The following is a 25613-nucleotide window of genomic DNA, read 5'->3' as shown; positions in this document are numbered from 1 at the left end:
ATAATGACCATAAGTATAGGAGCAGCTCAGGGAAGAGAGGTGACAACCAGGGGCTGAGATTATCCCAAGAATAAAGTGGGACCAGAAAGCTTGATGGAGGTATTTCTAGAATACAAATTACAAAGATGGCAATGACAGCAGGCTATATTGGGAGCAAGACTACTGCATTGACAGGAAAATTAGAATGTGCAAAAGAGTAGTGGGTGGTAAATTTGAGATCAATTAAGGCCAGTTTAGGAGATATTTTTAAAGTCAGACTGAGAAATTTTAATTGGGCTCTTAAGCAACGTGGTTTAGTTTAGTAACAAGGACCTAATGTTTGTGCAATACTTAAGCACTTTAAATGTTTATTTCTTTCTTGTTTAGCAGATTTTTTAAATAGTTTTATTAATATATAATAAACATACAATAAACTGTACATTTAAAAATGTATTGATAAGTTCAATATATGTGTAAAGCCTTGAACCTATCACCACAGATAATTATTTTATGTGTCGCTCTAAAAATTTTCTTTTCAGGGCTGGCCTGGTGGCACAGTGGTTAGGTTCACATGCTCCGCTTCAGTGGCCCAGGGTTTGTGGGTTTGGAGACCAGGCGCGGACCTACACACCACCCATCAAGCCATGCTGTGGTGGCACCCCACATACGAAACAAAGGAAGATTGGCACAGATATTAGCTCAGGGACAATCTTCCTCACCCTCCAAAACAAATTCTTTTCCCTTTGTGTTCTCATCTTCAGGAACTTACTTACTCTCTATGTCCATGCCCTCCCTGCCCCCTGAGTCACTCAACTCCTCACCCCGCCCCATTCCCCAACTACGCTGGTAACCACTGATCTGCTTTCTATGATTGCACATTAGACAGCATTATCTAGAATTTTCATATAAACAGTTGTATATTCTTTTTTTGTTTGATTTGTTTCAGTTGTCTTGATTACTTTGAGATTCATCCATCTAGTTGCATATTCACTCATTATTAGTCAATAATTAATTGAATGAATAGTCAATATTCATTCATTTTTATTGCTTAGCAGAAAGTTTAATTGGAAAAATGTTGGAATCAGGAAGAGAATATTGGGAGTCAGACACAGGATAAGGAAGTGCACCAAAGAGAAAAAGAGATGAAAAAAGGGATGGCTGAGGCAAACATAAAAGATATTTACAGTAGATTTCATGACTTCCCAACATGATTAGGAAGGAAAGTTAGAAATGATACAACCTAGAGGACAGTTAAGGGGAAAACATAAGATACCAGATAAAAGTGAGAGTGTTGTGAACTGGAATAATCTAGAAATAGAAGTTTTGAAGTGAATCTTGAAAAAAGGATAGAATGTTTATGAATTAAAAAAGAAGTAATCCATGAAGAAAGAAATAGAATGAACTAAAGGACAAAGTTTGGAGTTAGTGTGATATATGCGAGAAAACAAGAGAGGGAAATGTTGAGAGTATGGGAGATGTGTAACTTTTGTTAGGGACATGATGTAGTGGGGGAATAGAGTAAGTTCACAGCAGAAATTTGCGTTTGAATAGTAACAAATATAGCATTAATTTTGTTCTTGAAAAAACGGGTGTGACAAAAACCAAATTTTGATGAAAGGTATAGAAAGCATTTCTCGCCACGGGAAGGCAAGAAAAAAAGTCTTCAGAGGATAAAACAACAGGAGAACACAGTTTGACTGTAAAGAAGGGGGAAGTGCTGAAGATGTCTAGAAGAGTAGTGAAAATCCTCTGGCAAAAAACAGAAAGTTCATGAGCAAGCCCTGATTGCCTAGTGGTTAAAGTTCAACATTCTTACAACTTTGATGGCCTGGGTTCATTTCCTGGTCTTGGAACCACAGCACCAGCCTGTCAGTTGCCATGCTTTGGTGGAGACTCACATAGAAGAACTTAAGAGACTCACAACTAGGGTATACAACCATACACTGGGGCTTTGGAGAGGAAAATTAAAAAGAGGAAGATTGGTAACAGATGTGCAACAGATGTCAGCTCAGGGTGAATCTTTCCGTGCAAAAGAAGAAAAGGAACTCTTAAAAGAAACAATGGAAAGTTCATGAAGCAGTCTTCCTTTACTGTCAAGACGAAGAGCTCAGTCTCAGGTGTGTTCAGTTGGAGATAACTTGGAATCACCACTATAGGAGTTCTGTGAGGGATTGACAAATATGGAACTGGCACACAGTGAGGATTTAGATCAGAAGATATGGAAGTAAGCAACATAAAGAAATCCTTAGGTTAGCATCATGGTTGAATGTCCTCAGAGAGTGAGTGGACTTAACAGGAGAGACTCTTGGAATTACAGTCAAAACAACTCCCAAATGTGAAAAAAATCTAAGATTCAGGAGAGGAACATTTCACATATTTGAATATTATTCCAGTTTAAAAAAGGAATAACAATTTTAAGAAATTTATATGCACTAACAGAACTACCCAGATCTTTACTCTTGCCCAGTTGAAGGTAAGCAGGTCAAGAAGAACCAAGTGAGGAACTAGAATGAGAGAATGAAGAGGAAACATAATAGGTTCATGGGAAACAAACAGGTAGAACTGGTGAGAAGGACATCATGAATATAGGGTCAGGAACAAGAAAGAAAAAGGGAAAAAACAGAATAATGGCTAATATTTTTAGAGCACATGTTCACTGAGCTGAGCACTTTGCATAGCTTTCTTCATTCAACATCCCTAAACCTTAATGAGGTCATTGTTATTAGTCTCCCTAAGATGCAGATTAGAAAACTGAGACACAGAATTTATTTATCCAGGGTAAAATAGTAGGCAAGCAATGAAAAAGGATTTGATTTTAGGCAAATAGAGTATAGATTTTGTTCATTATACAATATCAACTCCCTGATGTTGAAGACAAAGAGTAGAGGAGTTAGAAAGTAGAAGAAATAAAAACTATAGAGGTTCAAAAAATAAGGTCTAGGAGAAAGAGTAGATTATTGTAGGGATATTAAAGAAAAGGAAAGAATATAAATGGGAGGTGAGAAGTAAAAAGTCAAGAAGTGAAGGAAAAATAGTGCTGAGAAGGCTGACACAGTTCTTTCAGAGAATAAAAATTTTATGCATTCTTGTAAACATAATGTACCTAGTTTACATACAGCTTAAAAATAGGCCAAGTAAACCCAATTCTAGATCCTCTCTCTTTCAGGCAGATTAGCTGATCCCACCCAAAGGACTGGCTGCGGCCATGAATCTGGGGATCATCTGTGCATCTCTGTGGACAGTTGGTGGGCCGGTGAGTTTGATGTAAGAGTCAAACCTCAGATTGATGACCTTTCCACAAAGAATCAATTCAACCTATAATCTCAGTTAGGGGAAAAACCCCCAGAATTACTACTTTTACAAAAATAATCTGTTTGACTCAAATCTTCTGAATGTTTTGAGATGGATTTTTAGATAGATATTTTTTAAATTTACTAAGTACCGTATCCAATTATGAAAATATCAACCAGAGAAAACTTGTAAACCTCAAAACTTTCTTTAAATACATAGAACAGAAGTAGGAATTTGTGATATATTATCAAACAAAATGTTTTTAACAAGAAAAAATCTAGATACGTACTAGAATATTTTAAAGGTACATCAGATTTTCAAATTCAGAATAAAAACTCATAGAGTTTTGTATGTGTGTATTTTTGTATGCACAGCATTGTATGGATAAGTAACTAAATTTTCCTTTTTCATTTATTGTGCTTTAGAATTTAGTGTTTTTAAATTTCAATGTAATTATTATCTATGATTTAAAATAATAAATCTACAACATAAATTCATTCTGCTTTATGAAAGCAGAGTTTTTAAGAAAAGCATATTCGAGTTGCATATAACACTAAAGGAAATTTTTGATAATGTTTCTGAAGTACCCAGAACTACTGCTTAAGTTTTACCATGTTTCTAGATCTGTGGATTTACTTTTATGGTAGATTTCTTTACTTCAAAAACAACCTCTTTTATATGTTAACATTAATAATAACTTTTTGTTTATACAGACTTTAATTATTATCTCTCTGCAATGCCCTTCCTTGCTGCGATTGATTCCGGCATAATGGGGATATCATCAGACAATGTCACTTTTTTGCCACCATCCAAGGATCAGATGAGTTTTTGTTATAATGTTTCTAGCTGTCATTCATCCTTTCCAGAAGCAATGAAAAAGTGGAATGAATTTTATCAGGTTTTTTTTAGTGTTTTTATAAATACTCTTTGAAGGTAGCAGATAATTTTTCAATAATATTTAATGTAGATTTTTTTGTGCATTGAATAATATGTTCCTAAGGAATGCAGTTCTTAAAATGAAAAAGCTTATTATGATGACAGCAATATTAGTATAAGTAGATTACTGCATTACATCGTATCTCATTAGTACCCTTATGACCAATATAGTATTGAGGCTGCCCTGTCCACTCTTCTCACACCAAATAAATTACATACAAACACCTGAGCCTGGAGAAATTGTGGCTTCATAGTGCATGAAGTATCCTAGATCACCACAATTTCAGGTCAACTGAGCAATAACCTATATATAAATACAGTTATGGAATAGACTACGAGGAATTTGATCAGCTTATTTCATAAACAATTATAAACAATAATATGATAAACAGTCATATATTAGTTGACTGAAATGGTCATTTGACAATCAGAATCGAATATTGATATCCCAAGTAAAGCATCATGGGTGAAAGAGTAAATAACCAAAGATCAAATTTCCCTTTAGAGACCTTGTTCATTATATTGCATATGATTAGATAAAATACTCTTATTCTTCCCATTTCCCCCAATTCTGACTCTGAAGACTTTGTGGAAAGTTCATTGCATGGCAAGAGAAAAACAAAGAAGTAAAACACTAAATTTCTAGTTCTTAACAGTATAAAACTCTAAACATTTCAAAAGCACATGGTTTATTCCTTTCAAATGGATTCAGTATTACTAGTAATTAATATAGCTAATATAAAGCTCTTTACGGAGTGTTGAGCATTAACTCTTTCATACTTTAACTCTTAGAAAAAATATTCTCCCCTCATTTAGAATGTTGAAAAATTATATTTGTAAATAGAATTGATTTTCAGGAATACAGATTGTTATAATTGCCTAAATATTAATAACATTTTACTTCTTGAATAGCATGTAAAGTCATGTTCTGATAACCTTGATGACCTGTTGAAGTACTTATGGGCTGCACATGTCTCATCTTTGAAAATTGCTCATAAAAATTTTCATGATAGGTAAGAATGGATCTAAAGTTATTTTGTTTTAATGTGATAACAATCTTTCAATTTTACACCATTTTTTCCATTGAAGTCTTTTGCAATTTACCAATATGTCAAACATAGATGAATATTTGATAAAGAGAAAATTGGCAAGAAAATGTTTTACTTGATAAATTTCAAAAGTATTTTATAACTAGGGAGGGAAAAATATGAAGAAAAGTAAGCTTGTAAAACAAAATATAATGAAATAAAAAGCAATAAACCAAGTGAAACCAGAAATATAAGACCAAAAAAATGCTGTTTCAACATGAACTGTTGTCTATAAACCAGAAGGATGTAGTAGCAAGTAATTTTAGGACCTTTACATCATTTTGATCAGAGATAATAACTTGGTTAACACATATTTGGAGGTAGATATTCAAGAAGCATCTTGGTTATCATGCCAAGTAGCTGAAACAATCTCAAAATTCTCCCCATTTTATAGCAAACTAGGTTGAATAAGGGAGCATGAGTTGGTATGGAAGTGAATGACACTGTAGTAGGGGTATTATCTGCCACCCAGAGTGAGACATTGTGAAGAAAAAAGGAAAATAGATTAACTGGTTTAAAGATCACATGCAAACTGGCTCACATGTTTGAGGTCTGCTTGTTAACCACCTACTTTTGTCTTTCTTAATGACCCCAAGCCCAACTAAGATAAAAAAAAAATCAGTCAGGAGACTTATACTGCTTTGTATATTTTATCTCTTGGTATTGCTTCAAGGGCTAATTTTTTAATTGGTCAATGGGACGGTTCATCCTCTTGGCATGTCTGTGAGAGGAATTAGGATTGTAGCCATTATAACATTTTTCTATTGTGGCTCAACTTCCCAACCTACTTCTGATGACTGACAAAAAGGGGTGAGGTTATCAGCCAAGGAAGTATAGAGGGAGTTGACAAAATCAAGATTGGAATTGAGGTCAAGCCATTATAGTTTATAGAACATAGTTTGTAAAATAATATTTTTTCATTTGTAGATTTTCCCAATCACATGCAAAACTAAATTCTCCTAGGAAACAGCATTTTTCATGGCAACTCTCAAACGATGATGAAAATAGCACCCAATTTCTGAAATAAAATGACAAAACTGAATTTATTTCAACTCTAGGAAGAGAGAATGTCAGTCAGGCACAGTATCACTGAGCAGAGCACTCTTCTCATCTTGTGATGGGTGGTTAGGAGATACTGAGTTCAGGGATTGGTAGATTTTCAGGCATTTAAGTGAATTGAATCATCAGTATAAGAGGGTTACTCAGGTGAGACAGTTGTCAATTGTCAGTAGAATCATGTTTATACAGGGAATCCATTCCTGGTTGGCTGACCTTCAGAAATAAGGGGATGTCACTAATTGAAGGCTTGCAAAAACCTGTTCATGAAGACTAGTTTTTGTTGATTGATTGAAGAAGTCTAAAATGGTTTGTTGGCCACTTATTGCTATGTCTACAGAGCATTTGTGTTTTCCTTGGGATGAGAGAACCTGCTTTTATGCTCACAAACATGACAGTACTTCAGGTAGTTAAATTTTAAGGATGTTGCAGATAAGTTTTGCTTATAGATATAATTTCCATCATTTGCTTAGTTTTTCATGCTCATTGCATTTATTCCTAATTATTGAATAATTTGGAAATACTTGACTCATTTTTCAATATATAAAATTAATAAATAACCTAGAAAAAAGACATCCATATGAATTGTTTGGTGAATAAGTTTAAATGTGTATGTGCCTGTTTTTGTCAAGCACCACCTCAGAATTTAATTAGTTAAGTAAATAAACCTTCCCTTCACACTTACTTTATTGCATCTTGTATAATCTTTTTTCTTGATTTACTTCCTTATTTTTGTGAATCCAATTTTTCAATGGAGAAGAAGGGTTGATGGAAGGTTAAATTTGAGTCTTTACATATCTGAAAATAACATTATTCTATCAAGACACCTGACTGATAATTTAGCTGAGTGTAGAATCATAAATAAAAAATAGTATTATAGGTATTCACTTTTTTCATAAAGCTTCTGAAATTTCAAGGAGTTGTGCTTTAGTGTGTTATTTTCCATTCTTCTTGCAGAGTGCATAGCCTAAAACTCCATTTTCTCTGTTCTATTGTAATTCCTGTACTTCTGTGTCAAATCTCCTACATCATAAATCTAATTGTTCTAGTTTTTTTCCTCTTGCTTTCCACATTTCTGTTTTTTGCAACTTTCTATCCAATTTCCTCAACTTTATCTCCTAATCTCTTTGTTGATATGTTCCTATTTAGTACACCATTTTTATAATTTCATTCAGATGTCATATTGGAATGTGTTAAGATAATGATCATTCTTGGATACAGTAAAACTTTTTAGTGTTTAAAATAATTTTCATTGAAGACAAATCTAAGTATTGAATCCTGACTTTTGGACATGAGAAATCTCTAATCACTTTTTCATCTGTAAAATGGGACTAATAACACATTAGGGTTGTTTTAGAAGTACATTCATAGCATAATAATTGCCATATAATCTGCAATCAATATAAAGTGATTTCAACTATTATTTTTTTTCAAAAAGGATATATAGGGTAGAAGTTATGTATATGATTCTTTCAACCAGAACAACTGGTCTCAAATCCTAGATCTACATATTATTAGTTGTAGAAAATTGGGTTATTTTTTCTATGTGACTCCACTTCTTTAACTATTAAGGAAACAATTTGGGTGGCACTTCTGGAACAGCAGAGTGAAGATCTCCCTAAATTTACTCCTTAATAAAAGCAACAAAAATGCTGTCAAAAATGGTCAAAATCAACACTTTCAGAATTATTGGAATTCTCCAATGGCTTGCAACATCTGAAAAATATTTGTTCAACAAAAGTGATAAACTTAGGTAAGAACAGCAGGGTTTGTGGTCTTTTAACTTGGCCTATCTCATCCCACTTCCCCTAGTTTTGCAGGAGCCTCGAAAAACAACAGCCTTGTAACTAATGTAGCTGTGAAAACCAACAGCTGTGCAGCCACCAAAAGAGCATACTTGGTTTGGAGATCCTCAAAAAGCCCCACCCCAGAGCACTGTCACTATTTGACCTGCCTCACAGCTCCCTGGAAAAATTTTATTCTCAAGGTGTTGTAGTTACTTAAGCTACGCATTCTGTGGCCAAAGTTCTATACCCAAGGCATTTGTGGAAAATTAATCAGCATCAATTGTTTAACATTTCAGCTGCCTGAGACTGCTATAGCAGTTGCAGCAAACAAAGGCCAGGCCAAAAACTTAAAAGGACAATCTGGAGGATAAGATGCCCATAGGGCACTTTGAAAAGGCCTGAAATATCCCTGGGGATCTAGAAGCCTACACTCATCAACAGAACTGAGGACATACTTGGGCCAAAACTGAGAAGACCCCAATATCTCTCCTGTGGCTGACATTGAGGCCCTGAATAAGTAAGAAGTAAAGGCTAAGGCAAAGTTGTAAAAGCCCTTACATTGAAGGTGTGCCCCAACACACAGAGTTCCTCAGCAAAGGGTAGAAGACGTGCTGATTCAAGGAATTTAAGAAAATCTTTAACCAATCATTGGCTGACCATTAAGCTTACTGAGCAGCGATTTCAGTGATGACTCATTACAGAGAATACAGACTGTATAACAGAATTAGTCCAGGCAAATCAATAAACAAACTATGACAAGAGGACCAAGCAACAATAAACCCTGGTAAGAGTGGGAATCTGAATTTCACAGTTGCCATTTTATATTGTCTGGAATGTCTAGTGTTCAAAAGAAAAGTAAAATATGTGCAAAAAAAAAAACAATAAAATATTGCATGGATGCATACACACACAGAGAATCAGTCAATAGAAATTGTTCTTCTGTGGGCTCCAATGATGGACTCGTTAGTACAATTTTTGAATTAGCTATTATGAACACATTTAAAGAAGTGAAAGAAATCATGTTTAAAGAATTTAAGGAAAGTAAGACAACTGACAACAATGTCTTACTAAGTAGATAATATCCATAAAGAAATAAAATTAATAGAAAAAATAGAAATTCTGGAGTTGAAAAGTATAATAGCCAAAATGAGTAATTCACTGGAAGGATTCAAACGCAGATTCAAGCTGGCAAGAGAAAGAATCAGTGAACTTGAATATAGGCAAATTGAGATTGTCCGGTGTGAGAAACAAAAAGAATAAGGAAGGAAGAAAAATTAAGAGAGCTTCACACACCTGTGGGATACCAGCAAACGTGTAATACATATGTAATGAGATTTCAAGAAGGAGAGAGGGAGAAAAGGGGCAGAAAGAATATTTTAAGAAATAATAGCCAGAAATTTCCCAAACTTGATTTTAAGACATTAAGCTACACATCCAAAAAGCACGATAAACCCTAAGTAGCACGAACTCAAGAAAAGCTAATTTAGAATTTAGACGAATTGCCATCAAAGTATCCAAAGCCAAAGAGACAGAAAAAATCTTAAAAGCAGCACGAGAAAAATGACTCATTGTGTACAAGGGATCCTCAATAAGTTTAAGAGCTGATTTCTTATCAGAACCCATGAAGGACAGAAGACAGAGCTATGGTATATTTGAAGGTCTAAAAGAAAAGAAATGTCAACCAAGATTTATATATACAGCAAAACTATCTTTTAAAGATGTAGGAGAAATTAAGACAATTCCAGATAAGCGAAAATGAGGGAATTAATTGCTAGCAAACTTGCCTTTCAAGAAATAATAAAAGGTGTCCATGTTGAAGTCGAAAGGACACAAGATGGTAACTCAAATGTACATGAAGAAATAAACAGTTTCAGTGAAGGAACTACATAGGTAAGCATAAAAGAAGTGTGAATGTATATTCTTGTATCACTTTTGTTTTCCATTTGATTTTAAAAGACAACTGCACAAAGCAATAGTTATAAAATTGCTTGGATGGGTTTATAATGTGAAAAGATATAACTAGTATAACATTAATAATACAAAGGAGGAGAGCAAGAGTTGAACTACACTGCAGCAAAATTTATGTAAATAATTAAAATGTTACTATTAATCTGAACTACATTGTTTTAAGTTAAGGTGGTAATTGTAATTTCATCAGCTAAAAGAAATAGCTAAGAAAATAAATTTTAAAAAAATATAAGAAACCCCAAAGGAATAAAAAGCTGCACTAGAACCTATCTGTTTACCACAAAAGAAGACGATAGTAAAGGAAAAGAAGGCAAAGACATAAGATGTAAGGACAAATAGCAAAATGACAATATTACTCTGATACCAAAACCAGACAGGGACTTCACAAGAAAAGAAAACTACACACGGACATTTCTTATTAATATAGACACAAAAATCCTAAACACTATACTGGTAAACAGCATCCAGTGACATACAAAAAAAGCTATAAACCATGACCACATAGGGATTTATTCCATAAATGCAAAGTTGTTTTAGTATCTGATAATCAATCGATATAAGACACCATATTAATAGAATAAGGGACAAAAACCACAGGATCATCACAGGAGACACAGAAAAAGCATTTGATGATAACACTCTTTCATGATAAAAACACTTGAAAAACTAGGAATAAAACAAAATTTTCTCATCCTGCTAAAGGGCATTTAGAAAAACCCACACTTGACATCATAATGGTGAAAGACTGAATCCTTTCCCCTTAAGATGAAAACCAAGGCAAGATTTCCATTCTTACTACATCTACTCCAGATTATGGTGGAGGTACTAGCCAAGGAAATTAGGTAATAAAAAGAAATAAAAGTAATCTAGATTGGAATGGAAGAAGTAATATTTTTTCTCTAAGAAATCCACTAAAAATCTATTATAATTAATATGCGAGTTCATCAGCCTGGCGAGATACAAGATCAACATACAAAAATCAGTTGTATTTCTATACATAAGTAATAAAAAATACCTAAAATGAAACTAAGAAACTAACTAAATGATACATTTACAGCAGTATCAAAAAGAATAAAATACATAGGAATAAATTTAACAAAAGAAGTGAGAAACGTGGCTACACTGAAAAAATACAAGATATTGTTGAAAGAAGTTAAAATCTATTTAAAGGGAAAGACTTCTTGTGTTCATGGATTGGGAGACTTAATATTTTTAAGATAGCAACACTGCCCGAATTTATTTACAGATTCAATGCAATCTCTGTCAATCTCTTACTCTAAAAGTACAGTAATCAAGACAACATGTTGCTGCACAATAATAGACATATGGATCAATGAAATAGAACTGAAAGTACAGAAATAAAAGTTGACTTTCAACAAGGATGTAAGACCATTGAATGGGTAAAGAATAGGCTTTTTTTTTCCTTTCTTTTTTTTTTTTTTTGGTGGGGGGAAGATTAGCCCTGAGCTAACATCTGTGCCCATCTTCCTCTACTTTATATGTGGGTTGCCTGCCACGGCACGTCTTGATAAGCAGTGCATAGGCCCACATCTGGGATCTGAACTAGCGAACCCTGGGCCACTGAAGCAGAGCACGTGAACTTTGCTGTGCCACCAGGCCGGCCCCAAGAACAGTCTTTTTGACAATGCTGGGAAAACTGGAAATCCACGTGCAAATGAATGAAGTTTGTCTCCTACAATACAACAAACAACTCAAAACGCATCATAGACCTAAATATAAGACCTAAAACTAGAGAAGCCGTTATAAAGCTTTTTGACTTTGAGTTAGGAATTTTCTTCTAAGATGAGACATTGAAAGGACAAGAGACAAAGAAAAAGCAGATAAAACGGATTTCATAAAAACTAAATAGTTTTAGTGCAGCAAATGATACCATAAGAAAACAAAAGACATTACACAGAATGGGAGAAAATATTGGCAAATTGTGTATCTGTAAAAGACTTGTATCCAAATTATATTTTTAAACTCTCACAATTAGATAATAAAAAACCAAATAAACCTAATTTTTCAAAATGGAAAAAGGATTTGAGTAGGTATTTCTCCAAAGAAGATATGCAAATGGCCAATAACTAGATAAAGAGATGCTAAAAAACATTAATCAATAGAGAAGTAAAAATTAAAACCGTTAGGTAGCACTTTACACCTCCTAGAATGGCTAAAATCTGCAAGACAGACAGTAACAAGTGTTGGAAGGGTGTGGAGTATTTGGAATTTTCACATGTTGCTGGCAGGGTTAGAAAACAGTGCATTCACTTTGGAAAAAAGAGTTTAACACTTCCTCAAAATTTTAACGTAGAGTTATTATATGACCCAACATTTCTATGTCTAGGTAAATACCCAAGAGAATTGAAAACATATGCCCACATCTCTTTTTTATCTTCTATGTGCTATTGGCTCTCCTATAATTTATGCAATGTCTAGTTGTGCTATTATTAAGATTGTATGACCCCTACTGAATATCCTTATGTTTCATATCTTCTCTTTCTTAAATTTGAGATTTGGCTATGATGTTTTGATAAAAGCATGGTGTGCTTACCAGTTTTTCTATAATCAAGAACAGGGTAGATATTTCATCTTCTGTATTCCCATAGCTCCATAGAAAGCACATATACACAGGTGTGTTTCTTTCACAGAGGTTAACCACAGGATATGTTCCAATTTCTTTCTGAATCCATAATACCTAGATCCCCATGTCGGTATCAGAGTAATGCCAGAGGAAATGTAACAAGCCTCATGACTTCCATAGAAGTCTTGAAGGACGTTGGGCCTAATAAGCAAGCCATATAGTATAAAATATTTCAGAGGGAACAAGCATGGTTCAAAATAGCAAGTTGTTTACATACTCAGAAGATTGCTAGAACAGGTGATACAGATTACATAGATGTAAAATTATTCATTATAAATTTAAAATTTCTTTCTCAATAAGAAGAGAAAGTGTGAATGTAAATTAGTGCAATCACTATGGAAAACAGTATGGAGGTTCTTCAAAAAATTAAAAATAGAACTACCATACGATCCAGCAATTCCACTTCTGGTTATTTATCTGAAGAAAATGAAAACTCTAGTTCAAAAAGATATTTGTACCCCCGTGTTCATTGCAGCATTATTTGCAATAGCCAAGTCATGGAAACAAAAGTGTCAATTGATTGATGAATGGATAAAGAAAATGCAGTACATATACGTGACAGAATATTACTCAGTCTTAAAAAAGAAGAAAATCTTGCCATGTGCAACAACATGAATGGACCTTGAGGGCATTATACTGAGTGAAATAAGTCAAATAGAGAAAGACAAATACAGTATAATCTCACTTATATGTGGAATCTAAAGAAAAGACAAGCTGCAAATACAGCAAACAGATACAGAGATACAGAGAACAGATTGGTGAAGGGCGTCAAAATGTTCTAATTTTCACTGATAAAATGAATACTTCAGGGGGATGCAAGGTACAGCATAGTAACTACTATAGTTGATAATACTATATTGCATATTTGAAAGTTGCTAAGAGAATAGATCTTAAAACTTTGCATGATAAGCAAAAAATTTTGTGACCTTCGTATGGTAATGAATATTAACTAGACTTGTGGTAATCATTTCCCAATATACACAAATACCGAATTTGTACGCTTTATGAAAACAACAAAATATTTGACTAAAAATACATATTTTTCTAAGATGGAAATTTCCAGATTTAAAATTCTAATAACATCTCTTCAAATGTTCAGATCCAGAGGCTAAAATCAACACCATATATTCAACACTATCTTCTAAAATGTAGAACAATGTAGTTGTGAACAAATCTGTTTTAAAAATAGAGTTGTCAAAATTCTGAGTAGACTAATTCTAAATGCCTACTTTTCCCCCACTTGTCTATTAGGTTAAAATATTATTCTAAACAAGAAGCGGATTTTGAAAGAAGCTGGGCTTTGTTCGTGGATTATTTAGCTCCACCACGCTTTCCTACAACTTTAACTAGAATGTATGAATTCCAGAAGGGCCTGCCGACACGGATGCTTGCTAGTGGGGATATAGCCCCTTTCATCAAGGACTTTACTGGCTTTCAGAACACAGTCCTGCTTGCTCTAAATTTTATCCGCAAAGTGCATGAATATACAGGTAAGAGACCTCGAGTCATTATTTTTTTGTAATTTCTCTACGTTGTGTTGATTTCATAGGTAATGAAATAACATTAGAATCATAATTACAAATCATTACAGCAGGCTATCTAAACAAGGAAATGTTGACTTTCTATAGGTATCTCTTTCAAAATTTTAACAATAATCCTTGTGGGCTTATGACAGGTTTTATTTAATGAGCACATGTCATAGTCTTTTCCTCTCTTGGAATGTCCTCTCCTCTGAGGTCCTTGCACAAAGACAGCAGATCAATATCACTGCATTTTAGTTCGGCCCGGAGGTAATAGGAATCTTTATTTCTTTCTTGGATAAGTTTTACTATTTTATTTTATTTTGGTTTGTTTTTAAGTGAAAAATGTAATAAGCATGATAATGACACTTGCCATGATTAACAGAACCATGAAATAAATTGTTACAGGAACTTTCCTTTTTCAGTTCTGCAAGTTATAGACACAAAGAAATCTGACCTCCCATTTTGGAGGAGGTATATTTCTCTAAATTTTCCAAATCCTAGGTTTACTAATAGTCGAAAACATAATGGTAAATTTGAAAATTACTTTCTTCTATTTCCCAGGTACCATTTACCCTTGTTCTACTGAGGAAAAAATATATATTTATATATTTTTATAAATATATATTAATATGGGTGCATACATGTATACACACATATATGTGTGTGTGTTTAATTTCTATTTCTTAAAGCAAAATTAGAAAATAAGATCTGAGTCAAAATAAAAATGAATACATTGTATATTAAATTTAAAAATTGTGCATGCATTTCTCAGGATAATACTTGCTGTTTTAATAAATAAACCTTCAAATCGTAATGGCAAAACCCAATAGCATTCTATTTCTGGCTCAATGATGATTCAGGATGTTTACTGAACTAACAGGAGCCTTTCCTCCATGATAATTCAGGGACCCAGGATCCTTCCCTCTGTGGCTCCATCAATCTTCACAACTTCACCATTGTGCTCCCATTAAAAAATTAAAGGAATTAGAGAGCTTAAAGGGGAGTCCCTTTTCTAAGGCCTAGAACCAGAAGCAACAAACATAACTTGATCTCACATACTTTTGTCAAGAATAGTCATACGGCGCCACTAGATGGGGAATGGAAGGGACTTGGGAAATTTAATCCTTGTCTGAGCTCCACCGACAGGGAAATCACGAAATCTGTTGATCTGCCAGTCATCTTTGCCACATTGTTAGATATACAAAGTACAATCTAGGCCCAGATGATATAAACAAGTTCTGACTTCCTAGTATGTAATGAGTGAGGGACTGAGTGGATGGTTAGAATTGATTTCATTTAAAGATTGTATATAAGAGATTTCTAGATTTTTTTAAGCTTTAGTTTTACTAAAATTAACTTTAGATTTGTTAAGGAGTTTTGAATTTTCTCTATAGGTTACAATAAAAAGAAAAATAAAAAATGACAAATTGGAGTATAGTTAAACTAGCTATCTTGCTTCCTAGCTTCCTGTAGTAAATGCGTGCGCACAATGCTCAGAATTCAGAAACAGTGCTGAAATATTTTTAATTAACCCAAGTATAGAAAAACTAATAGTAAGTATCATTAATAAAAATATTTTTGCTATTGAACACATTTTGTTTATAGTCAGTAAACATATATTGAACAAACTTTTTAACATAACATTCAGCTACATTTTTGACAACAGAAAATTCAAGATTTTGTTTTGCACCAGAAACTGGGTTGAATTTCCTTGTATTTTAACCTTTATAGCTTGATATTTTTGAGATTTCAAGTCTCCATTATTCTGGCATTTTTTTAAGTAATTATTTATTTACCTCGACCAGAATTGGGAAAAGCCACGCAAGGGAAAGTGTAGTCTAAGGAATAGACCACTTACTTTTATGGTCTCCCTGCCTCACTGCTAGTAAAATAATATGGGGGAAAGAGTGATTCCTGACTTTTGAGACTTTTGATAAATAAGCTCCAACCAATTGCCAGCCACCCATCAGGAACCTCCACGGAGAGGCAAAGGTCCAGGGATGTTAATGAAAATAGCTGCTCATGAAACAAAACCATGGGAAATAAACACGATTTTCCTGACAGGGAATCAATAGCGGGAAAAGAACAATAGGTCCAGGTTCAAAACTTCTTATCTTTCTTTCTTGCTCATTAACTGATCAATCCATTCTGACACGTTTGTTCCACTCAAAATTCACACCACTACTAAATACTTCTCCACTTCTTAATAATGTCATTTTTATGGCTATAATTTTATTTATAGTTATTTTTAAAATATATTCAATATATGTCTTTTTTAAAAAATTAAAACACTACAGAAAGTTATTCACTGTAAATAAAACTTACTCTTTCATAATCATCTCTTAACCTCATACCTTGATTTCTTGCCTGATAAATTTTTTTAAAGTTTCAGAATCACTTCTACAAAAACGTATTCACATAAATTAGTGATTATAAATAAATGAATAAATTATTTGACAAAATTGTGTTGTTTGCATAAAAAAGATTATAGGAATGGCACTGCTCTGTGCTATATCTTTTTCATTAACCATGTATATTTGAGAAATTAGCAAGTCAGCAAATATTGACAGACATCATTCTCTTTAAATAACAGCTTTCCACTGAATGGATTTATATTCTCTCCAGTTTCAGGCAATGCAAAAGTGCCATTCAATGTGTTCTTTCATTAGTCTAATTTGTTAGAATAGTGACACATTAAATTACTAGGAATGAATTCATGGGTCAGGTATTGCCAAATGGCAGTTGAAGAGTGTGCTATAGAGTATATCCGTGTGAAAATAAAAACAAAACAAAACAACACAAACTGTTTATTAAGGTTCAAGTTTCTGCAAAGACACCAAAAAGTAGTATTAGTAAACTTTTTAATTTGCAACTGTCTGATATGTGAAAAATATCACTTTACTTTTTATGAGTTTTCATTTCTTTAATCATTGCTGTATTCATTATTCTCTTTAGTTACTTATGTATCTCATAAGTTTGAATGTGAAGGCATAAACTAATTTTAAATAGTGAACTATGTTTTATTAAGAATGAATATGAAAACATGCTGATTTCATACTAACTAAATTGAATTTTGTTTTAAATGATTTCAACATTTGAAATAAAAATTAAAATTTTACCTACAACTTTTAAATATCTTTATTTTTCTAGGAACATTGTCTTTTACTGTATGGAAAACTTTAATGAAGGTAAAAGTTGCAAGGAAACTGTTTCTAGAGATTTTGGAATTCATCCTTCACTTTTTTAATTAACTGCTTCTCAAAATTTATCCATAATGATAATTTCTCAAGGAACAGTATTCTCAAAGATTAGTCTTTGCATGTTTGCTTAATTTTGTCACTGTGCCCATATTTTAAAATTTGATTTAATGTTGCTGTTAATTTACTTAATTAATAATTATGGAATTAACATTAATAATAATTAAAGTTGAACTGCCCAATGTAGATTCGGTTAAATAACTGACAAATGCTGTTAAATTAATAAAGGTCATAAAAGTTTCTTGGACTTTTGGATTTTGTTCTACCTAAATTAAGTTCACAAAATTTGAAGGAATGGATTTGCATGGTCAGTAGTCAAGAGGCAGAAGATTTTAAAAGGATATTTGGATTTCTAAAACGCTTAAAAATGAACTATTAGTTTATAATGTATTACCTGATTTATCAATGTTTTGGGAAGTTATTAGTTCTCTCAAAGTTAGAAAATTGTGTTCTGAGCATCTCTTTTTCTAGTCTATATTTTTAGAGTACTTCAGGGTCACAGAGGGCAAAATTTCTTTCCTTTAAGAAGAGACAGGGTGGCTGGCCCAATAGCTGAGTGGTTACGTCCACGTGCTCTGCTTCTCAGCCCAGGGTTTCGCTGGTTTGGATCCTGGACACAGACCTAGCACCGCTCATCAGGCCGTGCTGAGGCAGTGCCCCACATAGCAGAGCCAGAAAGATCTATAACTAGGATATAAAACTATGTACAGGGGGGCTTTGGGGAGAAGAAAAAGAAGACCAAAAAAAGATTGGCAACAGATGTTAGCTCGGGTGCCAATCTTTAAATAAATAAATAAATAAATAAATTATTACTATAGCATAAACTTCAGGAATACAAAACCACGAAATATACCCATATTGAATTACAGCAGCTCTATCATTCATAGAAATCTTCATTTGCTAATAACTTTTAATCATTTGTATTCGTTTCCTTTTGCTACTATAACAAATGACCACAAATTCAGAGGCTTTAAAACCACACAAATGTATTATATTTTTTAATATAGTGCTGGAGATCACAAGTCTGAAATGGATTTCACCGGACAAAAATCAAAGTACTGACAGGTCTGGGTTCCTTCTGGAGGCCGAAGAGTACAATCGATTCTCTTGTCTTTTGCAGCCTCTAGAGCCTGCCTTCAGTCCTTGCTTCATGGCTCTTTCTTTCATCCTTGAAACCAGTAGCATAGTGGCTTCAAATCTCTCTGATTCTGACCGTTCTGACTCCATTTTTTTGCTTATAGGGACCATTGTGATTATAACAGGTCCACCCAAATTACCCAGGACAAGCTCCCATCTCAAGATTCCAATTCGGTCACATCTGCAAATCTCTTTTGTTGTGTAAGTTAATCTATTCATGTGTTCTGGGGGTTCAGACATGGATATCATTTAGAGGCCTTTATTTCTGTTCTGTAATATATGTATTCAAGGATAGCTATAAGAAAATGGCACATTTGTGGTTGCAATGCAATAAACACATGACAAATTTCTGAGTACATCATTACAAAATAATACATATGTTTTCTACTGATGGCTTTAATCCAGTAGGAATTGTTCTGTTCCATATTAGAAATGATAGTTGGCAGTATCTTGATTAGTGATTATATTACTAATTAAAAATTAAAGTAATTTAGCTTTATGGAGTGAAATAGGCAAAGTAAATTAAGGAAAAAAGGAAGAGGATTTATATGTAGTACAATACTGCATGAAAACAGTGGGATGAAAGGGCAAATGGTTTTTATTAGATATTAGAACCAAGAGCTAAAAACTCATCAAGAACCAAATAAAGTGCCCTTTATATTTCTTGAACTTTCTGAGAACTCATTTCTATTTCTCTCTGTGCATTGAATCTATTCTTCCCTTGCTATATAGAGACTGATTCCTTTGCTCCATTTGAGCATGACTCATCATCATTTCTCCCCAAAGTTCTAGAGCCTACATCAGTTTACAAGTTATGCGCTCACAGCCCACAACTAACTGACCTACCCTTGTCAGAATATAAATTTCCTAAAGACAGAGCTTGTTTGGTGGGATGTACCCGCTGTATTGGTTTACCTGCTAGTTGTACATGCTAGCTCCAATGAAACTGTGGACAACGATTAACACAGTCATAGCATAAAAATAGTTGGCAATAATCCTCCATTTTACACAGACAATAAGTGGGCTATTTTCAGAAAAGAACATATGGACTGAACAGTCATGTGCAAACTATTCACAGATGCCCACCTACATCTGCGGTTCAGATCAAATAAGGAAAAATATTGAAGTGAATTATTGGTTCAGACAAATTATTTCTTTTCTTTTCTTTTTTGTGAGGAAGATTGGCCCTGAGCTAACATCTGCTGCCAATCCCCCTCCCCTTGCTGGAGGAAGACTGCCCCTGAGCCAACATTTCTGCTCATTCTCCTTCACCTTTTGTATGTGGGATGCTGCCACAGCACAGCTTGATCAGCAGGGTGTGGGTCTGCACCCAGGATCCACATCCATGACCCCGGGGCTGCTGAAGTGAAGGTGTGCTAACTCAGCCACTATGCCACCAGGCTGGCCCCAGATAAATTATTTCTTAAACTTTATAATGATGGTTAAGTTTATGGGATATATATAGCCTAAAAAATCCATGAAAAAAATGACTCCAAAAATGCTTTCCATTTTTTTTTGTGTTCTCATATTTGCACTACTGCTTTAGGACAAAACAAATTTTTGAGTAGAAAAATTTAGAGACTGGAAATTCTTAACATATTAATCTCTGATCATTTTCTTCCATGATCTTTATCGTTATTTTATGTTTACACCATATGATTGGGTCTTGATTTTTTTTTATCCAAACAATCACAGTCTTGAACTTTTATGATTAGACCATTTGCATTTAACGTAATTTTAAATGTTTAGGTTAAATCTACCAAGCTCAAAGAGATATGTTCCTTTTTTATCACATTTATCACTTTTTGCCCTTTTTTGCAGTGAGTACTTTTTATGATTTCATTTTAACTCTACTATTTACTTACTTCATACTACTTTAGAAATACAAACTATTTAAAGGTAAAAATTGGTTTCTCCAAGGACTGCAGCATACAAATTTAATTAACTGGTCTATCATCAAATAATATTGTGTTACTTCATGTGTAGTACCAGAATATTCTCATTTTGTTCTCTTCTTTGTGCTATGGTCATAAATTTTATTTTTGCATATGGGATAAACAAATTGCTGTCGTTTTTATTTAAATGAGCGATTGTCTTTTAGAGAAATTCCTGAGTATGCAAATTTTATTTGCTTTGCTTTAACTTCTTTTGTAACGTAGTCTTGCAGGTAATGGATTCTCTGTTTTGTTGTCGCCAGCTGTAATGGTCATAGTAGTGGTGGTGGTGTTTGGTTTCAGTTTGCTTCACTGAAAACATCTTTATTTCTCATTCATTTATTTTTTTTTTTTAGTACACAGGTTTAACTCTACAATCCAGTTATCTGTATAGTTTTTAGATGAGACATCTATTGGGATCTTTAAATTTATTCTTCTGTATGTAATTTATCTTTTTTCTCTGGCAACCTTCAATATGTTCTCTTTATTTTTAGATTCCTTCCAGTGTGAATACAATGTGTCTAGGTGTGTTTGGGGTAGATATTTAGTCTTCTTGGTGCTCTCTGAGATTTCTAGCTCTGGGGATTGATAACTTTCTTTATTTTGGAAAATTCTCCACCAATATCTCTTCAAATATTCCTGCTCCATTCTCTCTCCTGTCTGCTGTGAGATGCCATTTATACCAATGTTAGATTGTTTGATATTATCACACAAATCCTTTACTCTCTGTTCTGACTTTTTGCTCATTTTTCTCTTTTGTTTCATTTTGAGTAATTTCTATTGACCTATCTTCAAGTTCATTAACTTTTCCTCAGCTGTGCAGAGTCTGCTGGTGAGCCCATTAAAGGGATTTTTCACCACTATCAACATGCGTGGTGTTGAAAAAATTTCTAATATTTCCCTTTGATTCTTTCTTGTAGTTTTAAACCTCTCTGCTGAAATTACTCATGTTTTCATATTGTAGTCTACCTTTACCACCAAAAGCTTTAATATCTTAAACATGTTTAATTTAAATTCCCTGCCAGATAATTTCAACATCTGGGTCATATAAGACTCTGATTCTGCTGATATTTTTGTCTCTTGACAGAGGGTTATTTTTTCTTACTTTTTTTATGTGTGACCCATAATTCTAGGTTGAAAGCCAAACAACATGTATAGGAGAGTAGAGATCAGGGTAAAAAGTGTTCATGCTTGGAAGTGAGCAGGCCCCTTGTTCTGATAGGCTTTTAGTTTAGAGGAAGTGAGCAAATCTAGCCAACAATTGGATTTTGTTGCTCCTACCATTATTCTCAGTGCATCACTGACTTCACATTCCTCTAGTGTCTCTTGTGCTTAGGGTGAAACTGGGTTGCTGGAGGGTTTTTCTCAATGATCCTCCTCTGCCCTCAGCCTTCGGTATTTTCTGCATCAGTCCGTGCTTCAGTGAGGTCTCTCTCCATGTTTTTGCTCTTCTCTGGTGTTAGAAGTTTGTTATTAGTGATGATTGCTAGCCTGGAGTGGGTGGGCAGAATCATTTTCTGTTGTCCTGGTTCATCCTCTGTCTCACTCAGGCCATCACTGGGTCTCCAGCCTAGGACTTTATCAGTGACTGAGTACCCCCTGGAGGCAGGAAATTTCTAATGATCTGAATGCAGATTGATTTCCTGCTTCTCCAATAGAGCTAGGATTTCTGTTTTGTTTCATTTTGATGTTCTGTACCCTTCTCTAAGTTGCAATAGGGCAATAGGACTTGCTGCCTCTCCACCAGCAGCTTAAGGATTTTGTACCATAGAGGAGATATGGGGAGAAGGATCTGAGTGGATTGTGCCTTTCCAGCTGCTCTCTCTTCCTCCAAACATACACCAAGAAGGAGCCTTTCTCAGTTCCTTCCATGTCCCGGAACTCTCTAGCAAATACCCAGGAAGATCCATGGAAAAGAACATTTCGTTGGGTAAGAAGTGCCTTTACATCTGTGGCTCCCATGCATCCTAGTCTCTCATGTTAGCCCATCCTCAGCAACATTCCCTCCGGAGCACCCTGATGGGTTCCTGGGACTTTGTAGGGCTTGCACTAGTTTGACTTGTATCTCTGTCCAGTTCTACTTCCGCCCCCCTCTTCCTTCCAGGGTATTGACCTCTATAAAAGCATTAACTCCAAACTCCATCTCAGCATATGGATCCAGAAAACCCAACTAAAATATTTTTAAAATTTAAAAATTTAGATTTGTATTTCTAATGTTGAAAATTTCCATTTTAATATGGCTGAATAAAAATATCTTTGACTATTCTATTCCCTAACCAAACTGAGCCCATCTAGGAAAATTTTGTTTTAAATGTAAATTCTTTCTTTTCTAACACTAGGAATTACTTATAAAGCAAACCACTTAGTGTAACAAAGAAATCTGTCTAAGGGAGTGAAAATGAACAAGAGAGCAAGAAAGTAACTAAGGAAGAAAGCAAAACAATGATTCCTTTTTGTATCAATGAAATCATTACTAGCTGATAGTTGCAGGAAATCTCTAGACACTCACTGATACCACAATGTGTTAGAGAGGTAAAGACTAAGTAAGAAAACACAGGCATGCAATCTTATCAAATGTTACAGAATTTAGGAGACAATGTTTCAACACGTCTCTACTAATTCAGGAAGCTACTTATTGCTTGACTGAAATAAATGCTTATTGAATGTTATAGTGTGGTTCTAATTATGATGAGTTTGGGGGAAAAAGAAACGAATAATACATGATCCCTTATGGGGTGAATTATCATTTAACAAGGAAGGGAGAATAGACAGAAAATAGTTTGCATTTCTAATGTATTTTACACATCAGAAATTTTATTACACTTAATACACACAAAAAAATTGTTCACTCAGAAAATACTCATCTGTACCTACTACACCAGAGGCACTGTCCTAGGCCCTAGTTATATAGTAACAGAAAAATAGACGGAAATCTGTGACCTCATGGAGGTTATATTCTCATCAGTGAGTTGGATAATAAGCAAACCTGATAGTCTCAGTAAATATTAATGTTAAGGAAAAAATAATTTAGGGAAAAATGATAAGGAATACTAGAAGATATTGAGCATACAAAATTTAAAAATTAAACATTTTTAATTAAATTTTTTTAATTTAGAAATTAAATTTATTTTTTTAAATAAAAATTTTAAAAGGTTCATCAGTGAGGTCTTGCTAAGAAGAGAGTATTTCAACAAAGATATAAAGGAGGAGAGAGAATGAACCTTGAGGATACCTGGGGTAAGACTATTCCAGGCAAAGAGGAAGAGCACACACAAAGGTTGGAAGCTGGGAGCAGGCCTGCTATGCTCTTGGAAGAGCAGAAAGACCATTAAATGAGGTGAAATAAGTAAGAGATATAATCAGAAAACTGATGGATTTGAGATGCCAAGGGTTAGGACTCAGGTACAAAAAGTAGACCATGTAGCATCTTGTAGTCCATCATAAGGACTTTTTTTTTAAAACTTGGAAAGGAATGGAGAACATAGAGAAATTTTTTGAGCAGAGGAGTGACCAAACTAGCTTCTCTGTTGAGACTAGACTCTTCAGGTAATGGGAAAGTGGTAAGGAGGCTATTGAGATCATCCAGAGGAAATATGGTGTTATCTTGGACCATAATAGAAATGGTAATACAGTCGTATTCTGGATATACTTTGAATGCAGTGCCAACATGATTTGTTAATGTATTGGACATGAGGTCTTAAAGGAAGACAAATGTTATAAATGATTTCAAGTTCAGACTCCTTCATTCCCTTCCTTTCCCGAATAATTCAGTGAAAAATACATTAGGTAGACTAGGCAAGATAAGAGTTGGGGACAGGAGAAGGGGAGTCACGGTGACCCAGCATGGAGATCCAGTGCCCAAGCAGGATGGTTGATGTGTACTCACAAAGGGAAGGCCCAGGTATAGGAAAACAGAGTCCAAATCTGGCTAAAAATGCATTCCCTGAGAGGAGAGGCCCAGCAAAGGGAGCCAGAGCCCAAGCAGTATCAAGAGGGAATTCATTGATAGAGGCCACATAGCATAGGATATTGGAGCTCAAAGAGGGTGAGGAAGACATCCATACAGAGGAGGAGGTTGTGGCACAGACGATAGATTGACTTATGTACAGAAAAAATAATTAAATAAATAAACATTTAAGGCTAATAGAAGCCAAGTTTTTTCACTGTAGAGAAGGGAGTTACAAACATGAAAAGTGTGATAAATAACCCCTGTTCTGCTGGATTAGAATTGGAGGTATGGTTGTGAATTCATGATTTTCAATAGAGATAAATTAGATGATAGGTGATTATAGTTACAGACAGACAGATAGATAGATAGATAGATAGATGTATCTACTGAGAGGGTCTGTGAGAAGAGACATCCCAAAAATGATGAACACATATACCACTCAGATCTTGACTTCAAAATAGCGTTTTTCAATAAATGGAACAAGGATGCCTTGGAGAAATGGCTGATTCTAGAGTTGAGGCAGATAAAGGAAAAGATAAGCTTGAAGTACCTTGTTATTCCAGAAAACAATAATGTGTTTTAAGAAAATAGACGAATATATTGTCAAAGGAGGCTTCCACTGGCCAATACTGGGAAAACGGAATAGTAAAATAAATAATAAAGTATTAAAACTCATGGAATAAAATAATAAAACAGAAATATAGAGAGATATAAATAACTGAATAATTACATTTAAAGTTTGTTGAGGAATAGGATATTTACATAGGCTCGAAGTATCTTCCAAATATGTATCCATAATACATATATGTACATATAATGTGTACATATGCATACATATATATGTATATATAACACATGCGCATATATAGTACATAATACATATAATATACATAACATGAACAAATATAATATAAGTAACAAACATGAAACATAAGCAATACAACAAATAAAAATATTAATGCACATATAAATAAAATATAAGTATATAATAAATGCAAAGAGGAAAAGAATATGATTTCATTGGGGAAATCTGGCAGACTCCACTTTAATTAAGTGAAGAAAAT

General features: G+C 34.1%; 1 protein-coding gene across 4 annotated transcripts in view; it reads left to right on the top strand.

Moving 5' to 3' along the window:
* The window catches only part of LOC106839036 (protein LEG1 homolog), a 37643-nt gene extending 16294 nt beyond the window's left edge, over positions 1-21349 (top strand). The window contains exons 3-7 of one of the 4 annotated variants that reach the window (XM_044757355.2): positions 3146-3232; positions 3984-4168; positions 5119-5219; positions 14001-14239; positions 18771-21349. In XM_044757355.2, coding sequence (XP_044613290.2) covers positions 3146-3232; positions 3984-4168; positions 5119-5219; positions 14001-14239; positions 18771-18871 — 713 coding nt within the window. In that variant the 3' untranslated portion in view covers positions 18872-21349. The other 3 variants (XM_070496495.1, XM_070496494.1, XM_070496496.1) reach the window with 3 other exon arrangements.
* The last annotated feature ends 4264 nt before the right edge of the window (positions 21350-25613 follow it).

The sequence above is a fragment of the Equus asinus genome, chromosome 24, assembly GCF_041296235.1.
Source record: "Equus asinus isolate D_3611 breed Donkey chromosome 24, EquAss-T2T_v2, whole genome shotgun sequence".
Classification (NCBI taxonomy): Eukaryota; Metazoa; Chordata; class Mammalia; order Perissodactyla; family Equidae; genus Equus; species Equus asinus.
Note: the sequence above shows the minus strand (reverse complement) of the source record. Positions and strands in the feature narration are given on the sequence as shown.